We start from the raw sequence: 26,731 nt of genomic DNA on the forward strand, positions 1-26,731 counted from the left end.
CATTTTTTTTCAAAAAAAAAAATAAATAAATCTTCCTCTTTCTCTTCCTCCTTCTATGTTGGCCATAACTCCACGATTGAAGAGCCCAATGGCTCTCTGGCCTCTAGTGGTGGAGCCGCCGCATGCGGTGTTCGGGAATTTTTTTTTTTTACAAAATTAAAATTTTCTTTTAAAAAATCTCTACTTTTCTTAAAAATCAAAATTTTATTTTAAAAATTTTAAACTTTTCCTTTAAAATAACTAAAAACAGAATTTTATTTTAACAATTTAAACTCTCTCTTTTTAAAAAAATTACTATTTTTCCGAAAAATCAAAACTTTATTTCAAATAGTGAAAAAGATCAAAACATTATTTTAAGAATTTAAAATTTTCCTTTAATATGACTAAAAAATAGATTTTTATTTTAAAATCTATTTTTCCTTTTTAAAAAATCAAAACTTTTACTAAGATCGAGTTTTTTTAAAAAAACATTTATTTTAAAAGGGAAGGGAAAAAAGGGGATCTTGGAGGCTCCTAGGGGCGAAGGATCGACGTTCCGGTGACATTCCCTTCATCGGAGTCCAAACCCGATCCTCAATATACATATATGACAAAAAAAAGAAAAAAAAAAAAAACTAGAATGATTGTTGTTGTTGTTTTACTTTTTTTATTTCTTAAGAACAAAATATGAAAAGTCTTCCTTCCCTTTTCTTTCATTTCATCTATATATTATATTTTAATCTTGTTTATTTGTAATAATAATAATAATAATAATAATAGTACTAATAATAATAATAATAATAATAATAATAATAATAACAATAATAATAATTTGGGTCCTTGACAAGCCTAAAAAGAAAAGAAAAAAAAAATAAAGGTTTCAAATTGATCTAAATCGGGTGGGCTTCGAATGGCTAAGAGAGAAAAAAAAAATTTAAATGAGTCTCTAAGAACTTTAAATGAGTCTCTAATTAGGCTCGAACAAAAAATGCGTGCCTACAATAATCACACAAAGTTGGAGCACAGAATAACTTGAGGAATGTAGAGAAATGAGACCATCATGGAGCAGGTTGTTGAAGTGGTGATGCAAGTGAGCCAACATAGGTGACCTGAACTTCTTGTGGCAGAAGATGGTATTTAATATTTAGAGCTTCAAAAATTCTCTTCAGTTCCAACACCAGTTCTGATCTCCGGCTGCTCTTATCTCCATAGTTCTGAAAGTTTATGGTGTGAGTCACATAAAGACCCATTTTCATCTTATTCACATTTTCAATGTCCTTCACTTGTACACTATGTCCAGGTCGCCAATGCTGAGGCTTGCTCTCCAGATACCTGATAACAAAGTTGCATGCCCTTATCAACACAGTATTACATAATTGAGCAATCAAAGACAGTTGAGTCTTAACATACTCTTTTATTTTAGCTTTCAACTCTCCAATTTGCTCTATTGATGTGGAAACATCAACTGTGAACTCTACGGAATCACTCATCTCTGGACTCCTATAGAAGTTACTGATCGGTTTGGCTGCTAGAACGGAATTAGGATAGAATATTTTCTCGTTGTCGTATCTCAGAAACACGGTAGTCAGAATGTTCATCTCTTCAACGATCATCTGTATTCCGTCAATTACACAGCGATCACCGACATCGAAAGGGTGCATCACAAATACGAATATGATGGCTTCAAATACGGTCTTTGCAGTGTTACCAAACATGAATGCCACAAGTAAGAGCTGAGATGAAATGAAAACGAGTATTTGGGTTGTTAAGAATCCCATTAGAAGTAACCACACAATGATTGTTACAACAATCACCACCACTGAGACGAGCTTGTTAAGCTCTTCAATTGCTGTCTTGGTGTCATTCAAGGAATGTGCCAATGACTTGCGTTCTAAGTAAACATTCACCTGCATACAAGCAGAACATTAATGAATACAAAGAAGGCATATACGAAGAAAATAATTAAAAAGAACATAAAAGAAAACTTGCCACCCAATTCTTGAAAGTTGATCTCTTGATCTTTCCAGTTTCTAAAGCTCCTTCAAACAATGGAAGCACATTGTCCACTACTTCTCTTTTCATGAATCGTAATAGATCGTCCTCTTCGATGTACCTGTTTCATTAATCAAAGCGAGATGAGTCAGATACAGAACAAGGCAATTGAATATATACATACATACATACATACATATAAGTTAGATATGCTTACTTGCTACCAGGCTTTGCAACGTTCTTGAATACACGATATGCAGCGGCCTTTGCTTCCCACTCACTGGTTATCTCCTTATCCATTTGCTCATTCTCTTCATCCTCAACATCTTCAATGTAATTAGCAATCGTAGACAGCCCTGAACCACTTATCACATTGATTAATCCTTTCATGGTCCAAGCAGATACCTTCTCTTGCTTCATTTTCTTAAGCCTGTCCACATCAATCACCTCTTGCTTTTCCCCTCCTTTTTCCTTCATCAAATTCTTGAAACTCAACTGGCCAATGCTCCTACTACTCCCAACATTTTCGGCCATCTCCATAACCGGAGGCCCCGATAGAGCTCGGAGAACGTACTGATGAAAAATTGATTCCTGAATCCTATCAAAGAATCTAGTACACTGGAAAGAAGAAGCCAATAACTTAACAAAAAGGGTTTTGGCCAGCCATATAGCTGATCCGATGAGACAGGATGCAAGGGCCCTAGTAATATAATTTAGAACCCTATTGGCTTTCTTTGATCTTTTAACTCCGCGGTCAAACAACAAACCCCATGCGAGAAGGACCAAACCCAACCAAACAAATAGCCTAACACTCCCCTTCAATCCAAAAACAAAATATAAAACCTTCTTCTTAAGCAGATAGTTCTTTTCAATCAAGAAAACAACAATATTCATCATCCACTCAGTAAACAATCTACAACAGAAAATGACCAATACCAACACACACCATTTCCACAATTCCAGACCCCAGATCCTAGTTTCTTCAAGTTTGTCCACAGTTAAACTAGCAACAAGAAGCCCCATAGTGCAAACAAATGTCATAATCTCAAACCAAAGAAAAATTTTCCATTTTTTACCTGATTTTGCACTTACTTTAAGATCAGCAGTCTTGTAAACCTCCTCCTCCTCATCTTCCTCCTCTAGGCCTGGTGAGATCAAAGGAGTTTTTGGAGTAATAGGAGCTGATCTCAGATTCTCTTTAGGAGTAGCTGCTGCTGTTGCTGCAGGGGATCTCCTATAAGGTGAAGAGCTTGGATTCAAAATCTGGGCACTATTTTCTTCCACCAATTTAGCATCATTTAGATAGGATGGCTCAACCAATCTGGATTTGGGCTTAGAAAACGCTGATCTTGCAAGGGACTTTCTTGGAGTAAGCTTCTTATCAATGGGAATTTTGGGGGGTTTATTGGGAACTGGACTCATCCTTGCAATCTCACTAGGATGAGAAGGAGATGGTATGGGAGTAAGAGTAGTTGAGACTCGGACTCTGAGATTCTCAAACTGTGTCAACTCGTAAGAGCCTTTAGAATCATTTTCTGTTTTGAAGACAAGTGATTCCTCAGGGCTTGAAATATGGAGTACAACATCGTTTGTTCCTTTCTTCTCCATCAACCCTTTTTCCAGTTTCCATTTAAGCTTTGTTTCAAACACTCGATCGTAAATCACTCATATGACATTGCATTTGCCTTGTTCAGCCCAGTTTCTGTTTACTTTCCAGGGAAATAGAAGAAAAGGCTAAATTCTCGTGTTTTTTTTTTTCCTCGGGAAACAACAAAACAACGGAAGTTGACAAAAAAAAATTTCCCTTCAAACATAAAAATCGAAAACGACCCTTTGATTTAGGATTCCCCAAAAGAGGTTAGCCACCAATTAAGAAGGTCTGAACTTTGAACAAGTACAGAAATAAGTTTCAACAAGCCAATATTGACAAACCCATGAGAGTTAAAAAAAAAAAAAGCCAATACTTTTGGCGACCAAAGATAATTGGAGGGTAGGAAAAACCAAAGGAAACAAAGTCAGTTGCAGCCAGTGAGCTCTGATTTTCAGGGCCATTGGCGTTGGCGGGGTTGCTATCCTAGACCTCGTCGTAAATGGACATGACACAACTTGTTTATATACTTTTTAAAATCCTCCATCGCCGTGACTGGAATTATTGACTATCCATTTTTTTTTTCTTGCATCAATTTTTTACTTATTAAGTAGTTATTATAATATTTGAGAATAAAAATTCCATGTGGTTAGTAAGATTTAGGGAATGTTGGAGTACATAAAGTATTTTTTTTCCTTTTTTCTATATTTATTTTGACATAAAAGGAGAATAATATGCATATATAAGATATTAAAATATAGATATAATCAGGATTAATTCAAGGAGTAGACAAAGGCTTTCCCTCTCGCACATGATCATTTTTCAATTTAATCACTCTAAAAATTTAAATATAATTTAATTTTCTAAAAATTTGATTTACAATTCTGATCTTTAAAATTTTTTAACATATATGATTATAGTTTTTGTCTAATATTAAAATTAAGTTTGATCTGACCAGATTTTTGAATTTATCAAATTACCTCTAATCAAATGATTCGACTCTTGATTTTTTTAATATAAAATATATTTTTATATTATAAAATTTTAAATTAATTATAAATAAAATTCAATTCAATTCAAGTAATTGTAATTTTAAAATTTGTGAACCAAAACATCACGGTCCTCATAGATTTTTTATTTCTTGATTGATTCGGGACCTACGGTTACTGCTGGGCGTAATAGCGAAAGGTTAGGGCCGACCTGGTAATGTGTGGCGGTGGCTACCTCCGTTGCCAGGAATGCTGAAGTGCAATGTTGATGCCGGAAGGAGGGTTTCCGAGAACGCGGTGGGCTTTGCTGCCATTATTCGGGACTGTCAAGGTATACTTTAGTTCATGTTTAGCCGAAGGTTTTTGGCTTAAGTCGTCGTGATTGGACAATGTTGTGGTGAAGTCGGACTTTCAAGTGTTGGTACATGCCCTCGTGCGCTCGCTCAATGATGATTATGAGTTGAGTGTTCTGATTCGAGAATGTGTGATGCTTTAGAGTCAATTTCAAAATCTGTTTTTTCTTTTTACTGGTGGGTTTGTTAATAAGACAGTTCATTCCTTGGTTTAAGTAAATTTATGTTGTACAAACCATTCTGAGTGGAGGTCTCTCCCATGATAAAATCAGGTGCATTGGATGAGCTCCCTTCCTTCTCAATTTCGATTGTCTACTTTTATGACTTCTTTCGTGTTTTAATTTAATTTACGATTTATTATGTTAAAAATAGAAAACATTTTTAAAAAGTAAAATAATAATTTTAAGAAAATAATAATATGGAAGCAAGGCAGTTATGATAACTCAAATCATGGAGCTATGTCATTGTTGTTAATAATTAGAGCAAGTAGAGCGAGTTGGAGCAGGTATGCTTAGTTGGTTTTCATTTTCATTAAATGAAAATTAAGTCTTACGTGATAAACAATGTAACATGGAACAGGTGTTTTTACTATAATCACATTGTTGATTTTGTATTTCACCATGTGAAAGAAAATGATAATCGCATACTTTAACTGATTTTTTAATATTTATTTTTGGTGATTTAAAATATAAGGTTGTTTCATTTTAATACGTTATCATAACATAGTTTATTCTTAGTATATAATACCAATAATTGGTTAGAGTATTATTTTTTCCATATATTTTAATTATTATTTAGCTATAAATTAACCATAATTGGTAATTTAGCTGTTCTAATGACTTGTTTGTGATAAAGAGAAGGAAAACATTTCCTTTATTTTTTGTAAGAGTTTTTACATAAACTTCTAATTGCATATTTTAATTTGTACTAATTATTCTTTATTTTATATGTAACTATTTTAAAACATATGTGTTAAATAAACTTTTTTCTCACATTTTATTACACTACTAATTAAACATAGCATAATGGCGAATCTATTCATACTATATTTAAAGTGTTGATTGAATTAGTGTCACCTCTCAATTGGATCTCAACACAGTTGAGCAATCATCGAAAGCTTTTGCTTTTATAAAATACAGAAACATTATTGTGAGGGTATTTTTCTCATTTTAAATTATGTAAAATCTAAAAGGAAATGCACTTGATGGGATTAACCCAAAACATCGTCATCATCATTTTTAATATCTTAGCTCTATCATTTCAATTAAAACCTTATCTATTTTTAATATCAATTTTATTAATATATTAGTTACATAATTTTTTTCACCCACATAGGTGTGACATAATCTAATATATATATATAAAAGCTTTGGCCAAATACTGAAAATATCTATTTATACATCCTAAAACTGTTTATGATTTTTTAATATTAGTTCCCATATCATTTGCGTTGCATGTGATTTTACATGTTTATTTTAAAATTTATTAAATAATATATTTTAAAATTAAAAAATCCTAATTAAATGAGAATTGGTCTAATTTATAATAAAATTATATTAATTTTAAAAATAATTGAGAGAATAAAATAGTATTTTAAAAGTAATGAAAAAAAGGAAACAACGAATAGTAAAATATTAAATAATTAGATAAAATAACTTGTCATTCAAATATAAGTCAAATTTTCACCTACATATAACCATAATTTTAATATTTCATTGCCATTGACATAATATTTCACAATGAATGGTAAACAACATTCACAATTATTTCCCTCAATACTTTTACTTGTAACAAACAAATAATGGATAGATAAAAAAATAGTTTTAAGAGTGCTTGTTTTACATTGTATAAACAACTTATAGAAAATTTTAAAAATAATATCATAATATTATACCACCTCATCATCGTTAAAATAATCATTGATCGCTCTTCGGCATCGCTATTGTTTAAATGTAATTCAATATTGCCTCTTTAAAAAATCATTACTTTAATGCTCTATTCATTTTTATATAATTCTAACTTATTAATGCTAACAATTCCTCTTTTATATAAGTAATTTTTCTTAGATACTACTTAATTGAATATACCTAACTACTAGTGTCATGGGTTGCGCATTGGAGCCAGCAACCATGGCACAAATATGTGATCCATCATATTCAAGAAAGGTCATTTGGCCCAACTGGACTAGTCTATTGCTTGGAGAGATTGAAGGCCCATCTACAAAGCAATGCAAATATGGAACGCAATCTTCAAATATATGCAATCTTAGAGATAACTTGTAATCTTAGAAGATATTATAATGTAATCTTAGAGATTTGATTTGTAGATAGCTTTTAATCCTAGTCATTAATAATGTACTTTAATCTATAATGTTGATTTTGGGGAGGCTAAACTATAAACAGAGGCCTCTTCCCCTCGCTGTAAATCATCTGTTGAGTAATAGAATTCCTAAGAGTATTCTCTCAAACTCTCTCTTGTGTTCTTAGCTTTTTTGTGGCTTTGTTATTATATCTCAAGTTCGTTCATCTTTGTGCATCTTGAGTTACTTCTTCTTTGTGTTAGTGCCTTAAAGGAATTCTGTTTGAATCCTCAATTGTTAGGAGTTAGGCTAACTTAGGCGTTTTCAAGAGAAGAAATTGATTAAGGCCTCACGGATTGTAAGGAAAAAATCTGAGTCCGTGACAGTTGGTATCCGATCTAAGGTTTTGAAGGCATCGTTGAAAGACGTTAAAAGAAATTGTCAAGAATGTTAAGCTAATGGAAACCTGTGGGAGGGCCAGAAAAGCTAGTCGACCAAGTGACATACTGTCGGTTTTGGAAGGACGGTAGTTATTTTCAAGGAGTCCATAAGAGAGATCAAAGAGAGGATCGATGATGTCAATGAGAGAATCATTGCCGGGTTGCAATCAATGAAGGAGTAGCTTAGAGAGTATGTGTAGGATTCTCTCGGTTCTGTTGAGAAAAAGCTAACCAGTAGGGATGATACCCTCGAGGCTATGATTACGACCTTGAAATGGAATATTTCGGATCTCAAGGGTAAACTTACAATCTACAAGGTTGCTTTGAGAAATTGAAGGTTAGTTGTTGTTGCACCCAATCCCAGTGTGGATGTTCCCAAGTCCAAAAAGTTTAAGGGGACAAGGTTTGCGAGAGATGTAGACAACTTTTTGTGGGGAATGGAGTAATATTTCCATGCCAAAGGCATTATTGATGATACCATTAAGGTAAATATTGTTGTTATGTATTTTACTAACGTTGCTTTGTTGTGGTGATGTTGTAGGTCCACTAATATGAGACGTGGTGGGACCAAAATTGATACTTAGGAGGAGTTCCAAAGTGAGTTCAAAGAGTAGTTTTATCCAGAGTATGCCGAGGACGAGGCTCGGGCAAAGTTACATCAACTTACACAAGAAGGCGCAGTGAGGGAGTATGTGCTAGAGTTGAATGAAATTATGCTTCAAATCTCAGATATGGGTGAAAAAGAAGCTTTCTTTTCCTTTATGGATGGATTGAGGCCATAAGCAAAGAAAAACTTGTAACACCAAGGAGTTCAAGAGCTTACTAAAGCCATGTCTGTAGTAGAATCTTTTGTCGAGCTGGGTATGAAGAAAGACAAATCTGAGTCTTCTGAGCCCAAATTCAAACTGAGGGGAAATGGTGGGGGAGACAAAGACAAGTTCGTTAAGAATAGCGATGGTAAGGCTCAAAAGTCATGGTTCAGGAGGAAGAAGTGGCCTTTAACTTTCTTCCATTGTAACGGTCCACATATGATCAAAGATTGTCTGAAGAAAGTTACGTTTTCTGCTATGAAAGCAAATAATGAGGAAGATGAGGGAACCAAGAATCTTTATTCAATACTAGGAGGTGTCGAAGATAAGATGGATCATGTGTGACAGCCCTAAAGTGACCCTAGTCGGAAAGCGGTTTCGGGACCGTTAAACCGAGTCACCAAATTATTTGAATGTGATATTTATTGTCTAAAATATGTGAATATAAATGTGCGAAAATTTTTAAGCTTCGATTTAGTTAATTGCATGTGAATGGAGTACATAGGACTTATGTGAGAAAATTTAGAAATGTGCTAGGCAAATGTAAAGTGGCCTAATAATGCATGTTATAGAAATAGTGGGTTTGCATGTCAAATTGCCCAATATTTGAGCTAATGGCCGGCCATGCTATGAGTGGAAACATGTCACAAACATGTTATGTAGTGATGTATGTTAGGAACAATAAAATAATGAGTATGGGTAATAAAGAAATGGAAAAAAAAAAGAAAAAGAATGGTGAGATTGTTTCTCCCCCTCCCCATTGCCATGAATGCAAGGAAGAAAACAAAAAAAAAAGTGTCCATCTTTTTCTCATTTCTCTTGGCCGAATGTTCTAAGGAAGAAAGAAAAACAAGTTGTGTTCTTTGGTTCTTCTTGGCCGAATTGAGAGGAGGAAGGAAGGAGTGAAGCAATCGGTCATCTTAGGTCGATATTAAGGTAAGGAAGTTGATACTAGTTCTTGAAATCCTAGTTGATTTTGAGTGAGATATCAAGTTATTGTTGGTAACCCATGTTGAAATTGTGATTTTGGAATAAGTAAGGTTTTCGGCTATGGAGATTAATAAGGGTGTTGGTCGTGTTTCATGCTAAATCTAGATGAACAATGGTAGTTTGCTTACATCTTGAGGATTATGAGTTCCTTTCTTGGTTCTACCTTAGATCCATGAAGTATATTTTTATTTGGTGTTGTTGGAAGTATCGGCCATGGTATATCCATAAGTATGATTTATGCTTCTTGCATGGTAGGTAAGATTTATGTTTTGGATATATGTTTATATTTGGTTATAATCAACTTTGTGATTCTGCTCTTGCATATATATATATATATATATATGATTGCACACGATGTATTGGTATGACCTATATAGTATCTCAAGGTATATATTTACATATGATGGTGTTTCGGTTATGGAGTAAATGATGGATGCGTATTGAGTTATAATATGTAATGCATTAGTTAGTAAAATGTATGCCAATTATGTGTGGTATTAAGTATATATTCGGCCTCAACATAGACATGCATATTCGGCCATAGGAAGAAGATTGGGGTTGCATGTATTCGCTTAGAGGCAAGCATATTGATGCTTTTATCTTGGCTTAGAAAATTCGACTAAGGTGAATATTGGCTAATGTGTTGAGTTGATTCATGGTTTCATATGTATGTGACTTTAGTGTCTAATGTATATATATGGGCTAAGTACTTTGAGTTCCTCTTTTGATGCTCAAATGATTAAATCAATTTATTTGTTAAATTAAGCTCAAGAGCAAAGGGGAACTAAATCCGATAAAGGGAAGGAAAAAGTGGTCGAATAGCCATCGAAATCATTCGACAACATCCGAGGTAAGTTTTCGAGCAATGAGACTTAGTTTATGATTTGATTAAGTCATAATGTATGAGCATAACAAATATACAGTGATATGATGACTTTTACTTGAATTATATGTTGAGTTAATTAGTCTATACGTATGACGGGTAGCCGTATGTGCATAGAGATCGTGTTATAAAGCAAACTAAACCATGCTGTTTGTATATGGCTAGTGAGCCGAAATGGGAATGCTTAATACGTGACTTGTGTTTGAATTCTAATTATAAAAATGAAATTAGATGTGTTATGATTTATTGATATGTGCATGAATGTTCGGATGATAACCGGCTAAATCCGAGAGCATTTGAGCTAGTGGCTAATTCCGGCTAAGTCTCAAGGCATTCGTATGAGCTACTATATCCGGCTAAGTCCTCAAGGCATTCGTGCGAAGCTACTATATCCGGCTAAGTCCCGAAGGCATTCGTATGAAGCTACTATATCCGGCTAAGTCCCAAGGCATTTGTGCGAGTTACTATAACCGGGCTATGTCCCGAAGGCATATGAACGAGTAGCTATATCCGGTTAAATTCCGAAGGTACGTGATTTGGGAATAAGCAACCTTGCTGTAAAATTTCAATTAATACACTTGTAAATCCCAGCAATGAGGTATGTTCGTTTATGTTTTGAATTAGTTGATCCCTTATAAATAAGTATTCGCTCAGTTGATAAATGAGCTACCGGCCTTTGGCTAAGTTGATCTTTGTGTATGAATATAAGTGGTGGTAATGTGAAGTAAGTCTGACATCGAGAATTTGTGCATATGAAATTATCTATTTAGCTACATGAATGCTATACTTTGGTTGTATCTAAATTCGTGGCTCAAACTTACTAAGCATTAAATGCTTACTCCGTTTCTTTGATTCTCTGTTTTATAGATTTTGGTTTGTCAGCTATCGGACTCGAGATTTTGAAGTCGAAGTCGTCCACACTATCAAAGCTCCTTTTGGTATACTTTTGGCTGAACTTTGAAATGGCATGTATAGGACTACCCTTTTTGTTGTGGGTCGTGGACCCCTTTGGATTTGTATAATTTTGGATAGCCATGCGAAAATGGCTTATGTATGTTTTGAGCATAATGTTATAATCATATGGTATGGATATGGTTATTGAGAGGTGTGGATATGCTTGGCAAGGATTGGCCATTGGAATGGTTAATCACTATCATAATTTGTGCTATTTATGCAAAAAGGGCTAGTTGAATCATGGAAACTATGAAATAGGTAAAGTCTACCTTAAAGGCGATCTTGACAAGAAGAATGATGTAGATTTGAAAAATCACTAAAAATGGTAGGAATGGAATTAAATAGTGAATAAATTATGTAAACGAACCTTGATGAATCTTTTTCATAGGAAACGTTCATATGAATAGTATATTGTGAGATGTTAAAGTTTTCGTGAGACAGGGCCAGAACGGTTTCTGGATTCCCTGTTCCGACTTTGGAAATTCATTGTAAATTAACCAGAGATAATTAGAAGTCATGCCATATATGCATAGATTCCTTTTTGAGTGTAGTTTCTATAGAGACAAACGGCACCAGTATTGAATCCCTGTACAGGGAGATATCCAGGTCGTAATGCATGAAGGTCAGTGTAGTCGCATCCTGTAACAGGAGAGACTTTAACTAATAAACTGTACTAATTGGCCTAACCAAAAATTCTAAAAAAAAATCTGTAGATGGACACATGAGTCTAGTTTCAGGGAAAAATTACGAAACTGATTTTTGAGTTTTGGAACTCAAGATATGATTTTTAAGGTAACAGTGACGCAGTTAGCCAACTGCCTGGAAATTTTTAAAGTGGTCTGTAAAAATGAGCGGTTTAAGCTCGTTAACCCCTCGTGTCTGACTCCGGCAACGGTCTCGGGTACGGGGTGTTACATCATGGGCTGACGTTTGTGGACATCATTATAGCTGACAGAAGATTGAATGCGCTTGTTATCATAGGTGCATCAGATTTGTTCATGTCCAAAGAGATTACTTGTGATCTTCAGCTCAAAATTGAGAAGGAATCGAGTTAGATCAAGATGGTAAATTCGAAAAGTGTTGAGATAGAGAGTGTGGTGAAAGGAATTGAGATCCAACTTGGAAAATGGATCGGTAGAGACACCATTAAGGTAATACAACTTGATGACTTTGACTTTGTGGTTAGATTAAGTTTCCTTGACCGGATTAATGCGAGTATTTTTTCTTCTAGCAATTACATGGTGATCTTGGACCCGAACCATCAATGTATGATACAAATGAAGGAAAGGAGGTATGGAAGGAAAACCACTATCGATGATCCAATTTACTAAAGGATTCCGTAGAGATGAAGCCTCTTATATAGCCACATTAAAGGTTGAAGAAGTCCTTAAGCCCATTGGTAAGATTTCAAAAGAAGTGGGTCAGTTATTATAGTCTTTTCGAGATGTGATGTCTTCTGAATTACTTAAGAAATTACCACAAAAGAGGGAGGTAGATCACAGAATTAAGTTAGTGCCCAATATAGAGTTACCAGCGAGGGCCCAATATCATATGTCTCCGCTAGAATTAGAAAAGTTACAGAAACAACTGAATGAGCTTTTAGATGCGGGATTCATTAAGCCAACTAAAGTTTCATTTAGTGCCCCAATGTTGTTTCAAAAGAAACATGATAGTCGTTAAGGATGTTCATAAATTATCCGGATTTTAAAAAGATCACTATAAATAACAAGTATTCAATTCCCCTTATTACAGATTTGTTTGGTTAGCTTAGTAGTACGAGATGGTTTACCAAGTTAGATTTGAGATCGGGGTACCATCAAGTCTAAATAGCCGAGAGGGAAGAGCCAAAGACAGCTTGTGTGACACGCTATGGTTCATATGAGTTTCTTATGATACCTTTCAAACTAACCAATACTCCAACCGCATTTTGCACCCTTATAAATAAAGTAGTTCAACCCTTCCTAGATTGTTTTATGGTTGTTTATCCTAACAATATTATGGTGAATGATAAGTCTCTTGAGAAGCATGTGAAAACTTAAGGGAGGTGTTCCAAACCTTATAAGAAAATAAGCTATATGTCAAAGATGAGAAGTGTTCATTAGCCCAAAGTGAGGTACCATTTTTAGGCCACGTTGTGGGAGGTGGCAAGATTCGGATGGATGAAAGTAAAATTCAGCCATTGTTGATTAGGAACCATCAACAAAGGTGACAAAATTGATATCTTTCCTTGGGTAGGCAAACTACTATCAACGCTTCATCAAAGGCTACTCCAAAATTACTGCATCTTTGATAAACTTGTTGAAGAAAGGTAAGATGTGGTATTGGGATCCTCAAGTTGTTTTGCCAGATTATTCGAAGTCGTACAAGGTACGTACAGATACATCAAACTATGTGATTAGGGGAGTACTGATGCAAGATAGGCATCTAATTGCCTTCAAGAGTTGAAAGCTTAATGAAACAGAGCATCGATACACAGTCCAATAGAAAAAGATGACTACTATGGTGCATCACTTGCATATATGGAGACTATTTGTTGGGTTCCAAGTTCGTGGTCTTTACTAATAATGTTGCAAACAGTTATTTTCTAACCTAGAAAAATTTGTCTCCCAAATAAGCTTGTTGGTAGATTTTCGTAGCAGAATTTGATTTTACTATAGAATATAAACTGGGGAATGCCAACATCATAGCTAATGCACTTAGCCAAAAGATAGAGTTTGCGACAATCAACCAACCTAATAGTTCTCTATCGGAGCACATTCGAGAAGGATTGTCCCATGATCCTACAACCAAAGACATGATCGAGTTTGCCAATGAGGGGAAAACGAAGAGATTTTGGCTTGAGAGAGACTTATTGTTTACTCGGGGGTATCACCTTTATGTACCTCAACATGGGAATTTGCACAAGGAAGTCATGAAAAAGTGTCATGTCTCACTATGGGTAGACTGTCTAAGTATGTACCATACTATGGCTCTTTTGGAGGACTGCTATTATTGGCCTCACATGGGTGATGATGTAGAAACCTATGTGAAATCTTGTCTAATATGCCAACTAAATTAAGTTGAGTTGAAGACTCCTATCGGTTTGCTACAACCCTTGCCCATTCCGGAACAACCATAGGAGAGTGTATCCATAGACTTTATTGTTGGTTTGCCTAAGCTTGACGGGTTTGTGAGTATTCTTGTTGTGGTGTACAGATTTTCCAAGTATGAAACGTTCACTTCAGTAACTAATGAATGTCCTATTGAGGAGGTAGCTCGTTTGTTCCTTAGATATGTGGTGAAATATTAGATAGTGCCACAGTCTATCATCAATGATCGAGATAGGGAGTTCGTAGGCCAATTCTGGACGGAGTTATTCAAGTTGATAGGCTCAGACTTAAAATTTTCCACTAGCATTTATCCACAAATCGATGAGTAAACTAAACGAGTGAATGTGTTATTGGAGACGTATCTTCAGCACTATGTCAGTGTCATACAAAGGGACTGGCCAAAGTTTTTGACGTGGCCAAATTTTCATATAACTTGTAGCTAAGTGGGGCTACGAATCAAAGTTCGTTCAAGATAGTGACAGAATAGCAACCCCTCACAACCAATGTAGTTGTGACTCGTTATACAGGACCGGATCTAGCATCTTATTGATTTGCGAAGGATTGGTAAGAGAAAAATGATTTAGCCAAAGCTTGCCTACACAACGTAAGTAAGCGCAACAAGAAGTGGGCAAATCAGAATCGAAGGGATATACAATTTCAAGTTGGTGATTCAATCCTTGCTAAACTACACTTGATTTTGAGACATAATGGCTTGTACAAGGGGCTTGTGTGACAGTATAATGGACCCTTTCGAGTTTTAAAGAGAGTACATAAGATGGTCTACAAGCTTGAGTTGCTAGAAAAGCTCAAAGTCCACCCAGTGTTTCATGTAAGTATGCTTAAGCCATTCCATGAGGATTAAGAGGATCCAGAGGATCCAAATTGAGGCAAGTCCAAACTAGCACCAATGAGGGTAAAGTTCTCTTATGATCTTGAAGTTGAAAGCATTGAGGCAAACTGTGTGATCAGACGAAAGTACTATTGGCCAAGGCATGGGTACTTAGTGCGATGGAAGGGATTTCTTAACAGAGAAACAAGTTGGGAACCTGCCGAGGCCTTATAGTTGTTCCAAAACAAGATAGACCAGTTCCATTGGAAGACGTGACAAGGGCGTCGCTAGAACAAGTGGGGGAAATGTCATGAGTTGCACATGAGAGTCCACAACCATGGTACAAATGTGTGATCCATCATGTTCAAGAGAGGCCATTTGGCCCAACTGGACTAGCCGGTTGCTTGGAGAGATTAAAGACCCATTTACAAAGCATGGCAAATATGGTACGTAATCTTCAAAGATATGCAATCTTAGAGATAATTTGTAATCTTAGAAGATATGATAATGTAATCTTAGAGATTTAATTTGTAGATAGATTTTAATCCTAGCCATTGATATACTTTTATCAGTACCATTGATTTAGGGAAGGCTCAACTATAAACAAATGCCTTTCCTCCCATTGTAAATCATCCATTGACTAATAGAGTTCCTGAGAGCATTCTTTCAAACTCTCTCTTGTGTTCTTAGCTTTTCTGTGGCTTTGTTCTTATATTTCAAGTTTGTTCATATTTGTTCATGTTGAGTTACTTCTGCTTTGTGTTGGTGCCTTATAAGAATTCTGTTTGAATCCTCAATTATTGAGAGTTAAGCTGATTTAGACGTTTTCTAGAGAAGAAATTGCTTAAGGCCGCATAGATTGTAAGGCGAAAAATCCAACATCGTGACACTAGATGCTATTTATAACGCTTAACTTAAAATTCAATTGGTATATAATTTTAATATAATTAATACACCTTAAAGTTCTACTCAACTTATAACTCTACTTCACATCAATAAAATTAACACAATTTTTAAATATGAATTACTTATAATTCTCACTTTTTCTTTTTTTTAATACCTACCTATTAAAGTTGTACTAATTAATTATCAATAATTGTAATATAAATGAAAAAAAGGCAAATTGGTTTGAAGATTGTGGTTGGTTTTGGGTTTCAAATTTAATAATAGTAATGCTGACATGTGACCAACTGTTTTCCACTTCAAATAATATTTATATTTGAAATCTAAGGATGATATTGTCAAACTAAATTAGATATTATATTATCCACGAATTGACAAAATAGTTTAGTTTATATTGGGTCAAAGTTGCATATCCGTTTGAAAAAAATCTCTTATTTTCATATTTATTTTTATTAAAACTATACACCAACTTTGATTTTGTACAATTATGTACATGAAATTTGAATTATGATTCATATGTATACATCAAATTTTAATTGTGCTTCAATTGTTTGTGCATACAATATATTAACGTAAAATTGAGCTAATTCAATAATGTTGTTAATAATTTATAAAAATTAAATCAAATCAAAATCTCATATATAAAATTATATAAAACTAAAATTTATGTATATTATTTTATATTTATCCCTTACTTAAATAACAACATTACGAATATAATAAAATAAATTTATATAAGCATAAGTAATTGAGTAAACATAAAATATTTCTTATTTTAGTAAAAATATCTTATAATTATATAGGCTTATATAGAGCTGTTCATGAATTGAGTGACTGGGTATTAGTTTAGACAATAAAATTTTTGTTTACAAACCAACCCAAATTTAAATAAAATGATTTTTAAAATATTTTATTTAAATTTAATTATAAAATAAATGTTAATATAAAATGATATATTTTAGCATTTTAAAAATAATAATATGAGTTTTTTTTATGTGGATCAAGTCAATTTTACCTAGAATTTTTAAATTGAGCATTAATCTAGCCCATAAACACTTTAGACTTGAACAAAGGTTAATGATTATATTGCTAATATAATAAAATAGGTTGATTTAAATAAACATAATCGATTGAATAAAAAATACAACAAATTTTATTCACTTAATATATCATTTGGTATTTGAGTTTGATATTTTTTTCTAATGTGATACTTATGTCGGGTAAACTTTAGTTGGTCACTCAAAATGAATCTTTACAATTCTATCACTTAACTTTTATGATGCTTTCATTTTAGTTACTCAGTCGTTAAATCTCTAACGATGGCTAACTGTACATGTCACATAATGTTTACACTTTCATTTTGGTCACTTAACTTCTAGGTTGCTTTCATTTTGGTCATCGAAAAATATATCCTTTTTTAAAGTATTGATAAGTGTAAAAAATATTAAGGGTTAAAGCGAAAAAATGGTAGGCACTAAAATAATGCTCTAAAAAATTGTCAAGTTGTACTTGTTTATCCCCTCATTGAAAGTTATAAATTTAAATTTTTCGATATTAAAATTTTAAATTTCAAAACATCAAAATCAATTAAATAATTTATGGAGAAAATTATCATTGACAATGTCAGCCTATTTATTACTATAATATTAAAATTAATTAAATTAATCTCCTTTTAAATTTTAAATTTATTTTCCAAATGAAAATCAACTCAAAAAGCTCATATTTAATAATTGTCTATGAAACCCAAATTTCTTTTAATTATATAATCTTTAATTTTTCATGCTAGGCTAAAAGCCAAGAATATCCTTGCAATTAATTAAATCATTTAATTAATTGTATTTTCTATGCCAAACAAAACCTAAATTTTTTTCATCACTTCTTTGCCAAAACGAAGAATAAAAGAAAATTAATTTAATTAATTACAAGAAATTTTTCTAATTTTTACCCGCACGATACATGGATTGACTATATATATCAATTAAAATATATTAAATATTTTCTTATTTTTATAATTTTTATGAATGATAAGAGAAAAAATACAAACTAATTATTCAAAAAAATTGGTAAAACTAATAAGTGAAATAATAATTAAAATGAAAAACTATAAAGAATTGTGAAACATTATCTAAACACTATTTAACAAAATTATTTTTAAATTTAATTATGCTTGGTAATTAACTTAAATACAATTTATTTATTTTCCTTAAATTAAACCGTGCAAGATAAAAAGCAGAAGAAGAAGAAGAAGAAGAAGAAGAAGAAGAAGAAGAAGAAGAAGAAGAAGAAGAAGAAGAAGAAGAAGAAGAAGAAGAAGAAGAAGAAGAAGAAGAAGAAGAAGAAGAAGAAGAAGAAGAAGAAGAAGAAGAAGAAGAAGAAGATATGTTTAAAAAATATACCAAAATCAGATTTGGTAAGAAATAGTTTTAAATTTTAATAGTATTTCATAGTTTTTAAATTAATTTAAATTTTTGGTAATATAAACCTTAAAAATGATTACAAATTATGTTAATCTAAAAATTTTAACAGTGATTATAAATTGTTAAATTTAAAACTAATTATAAAAATTCTGTTATAGAAGTATATAAAGTTTTTAACATTTTTAAAATTCAGTTTTCAAAGTAATAGACTTATTAAAATTATTCTAAAATTAAAAACTTATATGTTGAATTAAATATTTGGGAAATTAGTTATGCTCATGTCAATTGTAATCAACATTCTATTTTCCCATCTCCTTCTCTAGGCGAATTAGTTGTCATTTGGTTACTGTTATCCTCTGTGCTGCAATATACTGAATATCGTTCCATTTCCATTCTATTTTCCTTGGATATTTCCTATTCACATCCCATTTACTACATTCTTTAAAAATAATATCAAATATCAAAATTTCTAAGACATAATCAATGATTAAATCGATTGGACCATTAACTTGCAATTCGATTGATTCAATCGGTTTACTATATTTAAAACCAGTTAAACTATATATAAAATAAAATATTATTCATTTCAAACTTGTATTTTACCTCCTTTTTTTCATATTCATGACTCTCTCTTGTTGGAAAATAGAAACCAAATAAATTATATTTTACTATTTATAATTTTTCCATTTTTTCCATTTCTCTATTTGAACAATCTCCATATTATATCACAAAAGAAATTTATATTCACCTCTCTTTCTCTTCTCAATACATCCTCAAGTTAATTGTGCTGGTAGTTTTAAACAAATGTAGATACAAGGAGATGAAGGTAAAAGCAATCATCTATGCGAAGTAATAATTATATTTCATCTATAATATATTTTACTCTAAATGAGTTAGGTTAAATTTTTTTTAAATTTAACAGTTTGAATTAAAATTATGAAATAAAGCTCAAAATGGATAAATAGTTGAGTTGGATTATAGGTCTTGGTGTTTATTTTATATAGGTGGAATGAGATTTAACAAATTTGAGTTCAAATTTTAGTATTTCCAACTTATTTATATATTAAAATGATATGAAATTTTATTTTGACCTTCCAACTCTTAAATTTTTAGAAAGGTAACCCAAGGTTCGTGGATATTGGACATAAGTAATTTTATGTCCATTCTCTTCATTCAGAAAGAAGCAAAGTGCATCCCTGATTGCTTTGGAATTATTTGAGTACACATTGTAATCTACTCTAAGAATACATGGCGAATTTATTACAATTTCCACGTATTTGGAAATCCTGTATCAACTAACTCTGGTACATGTTTCCCAAATGTTAAAATCCAAACGCATTTCCAAGTTGGAACACAGAGACAAAAGTAATTAGGCATAGTTACTACATCCTTCTCAAATTGTCTAACCTTGCCTGTAAGTCACTATCTATCCCACTGTCATCATTGCCAGTTGCTTGCACCTGTGCAATCTTACCATTTGCAGTTGGTGCCGCAACAGCAGCTGATGGTGCATTTACGAGCTGTTATTGGATCCAAAAAAGCAGGGTTAGTAAGGACAGCCTATTCAAGCTATATGTGCTTATATATGCTGAAAAAGAAGTGGTGAAAATAGTACCTCTTGGTTGATGTCAATTCCAATCTCGTCAAGAACCTGGCTCACCAATTCTTCTGTTTCCTCCTCTTCTTCATCCCCTTCCAAAGCATCATCGATTGCATCACCAATCACCTCACTCACCATCTCCATTTTCTCATTCTGTCTTTCAAACTCTTGCATAATTTTCTGCAGGGATGGCAAGTTCATCTGTCTGTTCATTTGCCCCATTGCCTTTGTCACACCTTTCATTGCCTCTCCCATTGCTTGTGTTGATTTCAATGTCTGGATGTTGTACAGTACAGCAAATTCAGTCGAGTTTCAAACTTTATGATTTATAAGCAATTAAAGCTTGTAAATTCACTAGGCTTCAATCTTGCAATGTACATCAGTTGCTGATGCAGTTCATTTATCCCCCAACTCTAAATAATTTCAGATGAGAATCAAGTTAATTGATGTTCCAACATATCTTCTTTTTTTCATTTTCACATATAAATTCCCATACATGGTATGGAACAGGGCATATATCAAAAGTTTTTGTAATAGCCCCTCCACAATTATAGCTATCGACTTCCATCTACTTAACAAGCATCAGAAGTGGCCATAATTTTCTATGTCAAGCACTTAGGTAAAACAAATTGCACACTTAGAAGTCATTGACACAGATAAAATGCAAGGATAAAAGTACATACTTGAATTCTAAGAGATACACCCTGGAGCTGTGATTTGAGCTTATAAAACTTTTCAATCTGATGGCGTGTCCGGATAAGGTCTTTTGCCATCCCTCAAATAAAATCCCGAGAACAAAATATTTAAAGGATAGTAGGCTCGGTGGACAGCAAAGCCCATTCATGTCAATAAGAAACATGCAGATCATATACAATAACTTTTAAATCTGAAAGTTAAAAGAAACCTACTTTCACAAGATAAGAGATGCGAAATACAATATTGAAGCTCAATTAGACAAGAAATGACTACACTAGTCCACTAATACGAAGCAAAATAGACATACACATTACTCAAGCTACCAAATTGCCGCAAGTGTAATTGATGCATTTTGTTTAAAATGAGTGAGATGAAAAAGAAAAATAACTCATCATATCTATCTGTAAAGTGGTAGAGAACAATCAGCAATAAATCGATATGATCCTAGCAAACATGTCACTCACACATAAAACTAGTCATCAAACATCGAATCAAGCCAGTACATAATCAAAATCACCAATAAAGCAACCTCATTTATACCAAAAAAATAAAAAAGGCTTCACATAACTGACTAAAACATAAAAATGCCAAGCTAATAAGCTCTCAATTAGATATACCAATTTTTTAAGAGAAATTTTAACTACACATAAGTAAAAATGTTGAGCAAAAATAGAAAACAAAATTGTAAAAAATATATGTAACACACCATCTGCCCTTGCTTTGCACTTTTCTTAATCTCAGCAATCAGTTTCTTTTCCTTGCCTTTCCCTCTCTATCTCTCTAATAGATTTGTCGAGCATCCGCTTATTTTCTCGCAGAAGCTCTGAAAAAATATATGTATATCTACAATACAAAATGACTTGAGAATCCGGCATTAGGGGAAATGAATTGAGAACCACAAAATACACAATTCACCCAATTTGTTTGCTTGATCTTTGATACACTAAAGTGACAGGCTCAATAAAGTGCAAAAACCTTATTTTTAGAAATTTGAACTAGCAAACTACCATACAATTACTCGATCCTAAAATCCAAAATTAAACCAAATAAACAAAATAAAGCATTCGAATTCCTGTCATTAGCAGAATTCACAACTATTTCTAAAACTATAAGAAACATACTACTTCAATCGAAATCCTTAATTCTAATTATTCAATTACCAAAGCCCTCAATATAAAATCACATCATCAAATTCAAATACGAACAGATCATAACAAAATTAGTAGCGATTTTCGAAATTAATACAAATTCTAATTATTTGAAAACAAAATTGATACCTGCAGGGGTATTTCTATTGCCAAACAGGAAACTCATGTTCGGTCGATGCTACGAAAACTGTCCCAAAACGATTTGGTAGTGGCTACGGCGATCTGATCTGGTATAAAAACGCATCGGATGTACACCACAAGAGATTGCTTCTTCGAGGTGGTTTTTTTTATCGCTCAGCCGCCAAGACAACTTCTTTGCTACTTTACTCCGTACATGGACAACGGCTGCTAAGGAATGGAATCGGGTATAGACAAATGGTTAATTTCTGTTATTAGTCCTTCTACTTTTAAGAAAGTTACGTGGATTTAGTCTCTATGCTTTAGTTTAATTATGTTTGATCTCTGTATTATATTTTATTTTAATACTCACTAAATAATAACAGTTAAATTGATTAGGTTAAGTTTTGTTATTTACATATTTTGGGTAGAAAAATATTATTTATGTCAATATTAAAATTTTAGATTTTGAAAAAGTATAGATTAAATAGATATAGCCTTAAATAGATTTAATCGGATCAAGATTAAAAATTTAAAAAAGTGGAAGAGGTAAAATTATAATAATCAAATCCATTTTCCCACGTGGCTGCATCTGAGTGGTAGGGTCCAGTCTTTATTACCAGGCTGGCTCTCTGAATGTTTCTCTTTGATATGGGAATGGGCCTAGACTGAAGCAGATGCTTACTCGATTAAATTGTATGGAATCAAATTGATTTATTAAATAAATTCGGTTTGTGGATTTATTCAGTTGATGTTCAAATCATACCAACGGAATAAACTCTCAACTTTTTATTCATCTAATATGTTAAAAATAAGTAAATTCAAGTAGTTTCCACTTTCCATCCATTATTTTTGTATTCATTGTTATCTAATAAAAAATTAGTAGTTTAAATGCAAACATTATTAAAAGTTCTCAATTTAATCCTTTCACATTAAAAATATAAATTTATACTATATTATGTTATATGTTATAAGTAGTTTAATTTCTATCACACAAAAATTAAGTTTATAATAGTATATAATATTACTATAATGTAAATATTTAAAATATATCATTTATATTTAAAATTTCAATAAAAATATAAAAAATTAAATTGTAATTACATAAAATTTTGTAAAAAATTCAAAATAATATAATTGAGTAAATTAATCATTTACAAATGTACTTAAATTTGGGTAAACTCTAAAATCCATAACCTAAACTTAAGCAAACAAACAATATGCTGATTATATATATATATCATATATTAGATGTGAAAAAATTTATGTAGTAAATATATTTATAAAAAAATATATTTTAAAAATCAAATGAAGATTTAGTTGAAATGATAAAAATATTGAAAATTATGGTGTTTTGGGGTTCAAATCTTGTCAAGCATATATTTTTTTAAAATTTAACTTGAAATGACAAAAAACCATATAATAGTATTTATTATTGTATAAAAATTCAATAATTACTTATGACACTAAAAAGTAACGTTAACTCGATAAACCACTCAAATATGGTAAAAATAGATATATATAAACTCGGCTAGGAGTGTAAATGAGATATTGGTGCTCACAAGATACTTAAGTTCGACTAAAAAAAAATTAAATTTGCTTCAATAATTATCAAGCCGCGCTCAAATTATCAATCGAGCCAAATTCAAACTTAATAATACTTGATTTAAACAATTTATAAGTCTTATCGAATTTTTTATATTTTTATATTATTAAAGTACTTTATTACTCTTAATATATATTATTAAGCTTAAACTTAATATAAAATTTGATAAATGAGGTTTATGGAATATAAACTTAAATTTTAAATGTTGGATGAAATTCGAACGCATCCAACTTCATATTTTAAATGAAAGTCAAACTTAACAATATTTCAACTAATCTGAATGTGGCCATGAATACCTGTACGAGCGAGTGGTGGTTTTAACAAAACCGTGTCACCTTTTCCTTTTTCTGTTTTTATTTCTGACAGCAAATTTGTGATTAAAAAAGATTATACCCACGCGGTGAGGACTCTCTCTTTTTATCTCAAGTAGCTTTCTCGCATTTAAAACTCTTTTTTATTATTTACTGATTTCTGAACCTTAAAATAATCAATAAAATCATAGCACACGTGCGCTCGGCGGACAGGCTTTGTACAGAGAAGGGCAGGCGGTCACGTGCGGCTTTGTCATCCTCAGTTCTCACTCTCGATTATTTGTATCACACGCGCTCCGCGGTGGGCTTTGCCATGGCCAGCTACAAGGAGCAGAGATCACGTGGCTTGGACCCCACACAGTCTAAACAAGCGGGGCCATTTGAAATTATTGTTAGCTTAAGCACAGTAAATTTGCAAATTAACTACAGTAAATACTGATAATTGCACCTTTTGTGCTGGCAAACATATACACCACTACTAAAATTTTGATTTACATCTCTAATTTATTGGCCTTGTGGTGATAATTGATTTCACTAATAGTTGATTATTGAGTTATGAAAAATGTTTATTGCTAGGTATCTTCTATCCATAAATTGGCTGGACCTGATGATTCTCTTGTTTCACTCAAGGTTTTACGAAATTTTATCTCCCACAACTCAAAAATAAATTCAACTATTTATCATTACAACTACTTCTTTTTATCTAGTTTGAATTTAATTTTTTAAGATTAATTTTTCGTAATATATTTAGAGAGGATTTATTTGCAAGTTGAGATATATACGAATCTAAATTATTAAACCATTTATTTGACATAAAAAGGATATTTGCTCTCTGAAAAGATTTGTAAACTAAAGAAAGGTAAAAGAAGATGTTAAGCAAACTGAAATTCATTCTTGTTTTTCATATCTATGGATGAACTTACGTTTATACACTTGATTTCTTAACTATTATATAACAGCTCAGCTGTAAAGTTGTTATTAACAGAATTGCTAGAATACTTATACTGTAACTACATAACTAATTCATAAACTCTAATATTCACCACCTATCTACCGAACCTTCTAAACTTGTAAGAGGTGTCGAAGTTTACAAAATTGAGATGCAGACAATGGTTTAGTAAGAATGTTAGCAACTTGATTAAAGGTAAGAACTTCTCCGACGATAAGAGACCTAGCAACAACTTTCTCATGGACAAAAAACAGATCAAGTACGACATGTTTCAACTTTAAATGTAAAACCAGATTAGCTACCATTACAACAGCACTTGAATTATCACACCATATTATTGGTGTATCAACAGAAGGATACTGAAGTTCACTTAGTAAAGACATCAGCCATGTAACATACCTAGTTGCGGTCGCCAACCCGTGGTACTCAGCCTCAGCGGTGGAGTGAGACACAACCTGTTGCTTTTTAGAACACCATGATACAGGGTTATCACCAAAATAGATACAATATCTTGTAGTAGATCATCGATCATCAAAATCTAACCCCCAATTCACATCAACATTGCCAACCAAAGACAGCCTCTTAAACGGTTTGACAAGCAAAACGTTATCAACCATACCACTCAAATAGCGTAAAATTCGTTTGAGTGCCATAAAATGAACATCAGTGGGAGCATGCATGAACTGACAAATACGGTTCATAGTATAAGCAATATCAGGCCGAGTTAGCACGACATATTGCAAAGAACCAACAAGACTACGATATTCACTAGGGTCTTCAATCAGAGTACTAATGGTTTTGGACAGAAAAGAATAGCTAACCATAGGTGTATGAACAACCTTAGCATGAACCAGATGACAACGATCAAGCAAGTCAAGAACATATTTAGGTTGACATAGATGAAGAGTTCCATCAGTCAGGCGAGTGACTTCAACACCCAGGAAATAATGAAGATCCCCCATGTCTTTGAGTGAAAACATAGAATGAAGTTGTTTAACAAACACGTCAGTATCAGGAGACGAACTGCCCGTAACAATAGTATCATCAACATATACAAACACATACATATGAGCCACATCAGTAATACGTATAAACAGGGAAGCATCATATTTGGACTTGACAAAACCTATGGAAAGAAAATAGGATTTCAACTTATCAAACCACTCTCTTGGAGCCTGTCGTAATCCATACAACACCTTTGTCAACCAGCAAACCAAGGGTTACCCATCGGCATTATGTTGAACATATCTAGGAGGTTGATGCATAAAGACTTCTTCGGTAAGCTCACCATTTAGAAACGCATTATTTACATATACTTGCTATAGCTGCCACTGCTAGGACACAACAATCGATAGAATGGTCCGGATGGTAACTGGTTTAACAACAAGACTAAAGGTTTCCCGAAAATCACAACCTGAACTTGAGAACAACCTTTCGTAACTAATCTCTCCTTCCGTTGAGTAACAATGCCGTCGGGATTTCGTTTAATCTTAAACAACCATTGGCACCCGATCACCTTTCTTCCTAGTAGCAAAGGGACTAACTCCCAAGTGCGATTACAAATTAATGCATTATATTCAGCTTGAGCTACTACTCTCCATTCCTCATGTACAAAAGCTTCATCAATCGTACCAGGCTCATGTTCAGTAGTTTCAACAGCTAAAACTTTATGTTTGAAAATACCAGCTTTGGACCGTGTCACCATATGATGTGTATTCTCAGTAGGTTGAGGAGGATTGACTACAGTGGTGGAAATATTTGGTACGGGAGAAGGGTTATTTCCAAGTTAT

The 26,731-nt window shown here is 32.8% G+C and overlaps 1 protein-coding gene and 1 pseudogene across 1 annotated transcript; both read right to left on the reverse strand.

Annotated features, from left to right (window-relative positions):
* Window positions 1-768: 768 nt before the first annotated feature.
* LOC108470936 (mechanosensitive ion channel protein 10-like) lies at window positions 769-4,125 on the reverse strand. The gene is made up of 4 exons (XM_017772466.2): window positions 2,189-4,125; window positions 1,969-2,092; window positions 1,390-1,886; window positions 769-1,311 (listed from the first exon to the last, which is right to left on the reverse strand). Exons 1-4 carry the CDS (start codon window positions 3,577-3,579, stop codon window positions 1,038-1,040), a joined length of 2,286 nt encoding a protein of 761 aa, XP_017627955.1. The 5' UTR covers window positions 3,580-4,125; the 3' UTR covers window positions 769-1,037.
* A 15,517-nt stretch (window positions 4,126-19,642) lies between these two features.
* On the reverse strand, window positions 19,643-21,625 carry LOC108470723 (vacuolar protein sorting-associated protein 2 homolog 1-like; annotated as a pseudogene).
* Window positions 21,626-26,731: the final 5,106 nt, after the last annotated feature.

This window comes from Gossypium arboreum, chromosome 6 (genome assembly GCF_025698485.1).
Source record: "Gossypium arboreum isolate Shixiya-1 chromosome 6, ASM2569848v2, whole genome shotgun sequence".
Classification (NCBI taxonomy): domain Eukaryota; kingdom Viridiplantae; phylum Streptophyta; class Magnoliopsida; order Malvales; family Malvaceae; genus Gossypium; species Gossypium arboreum.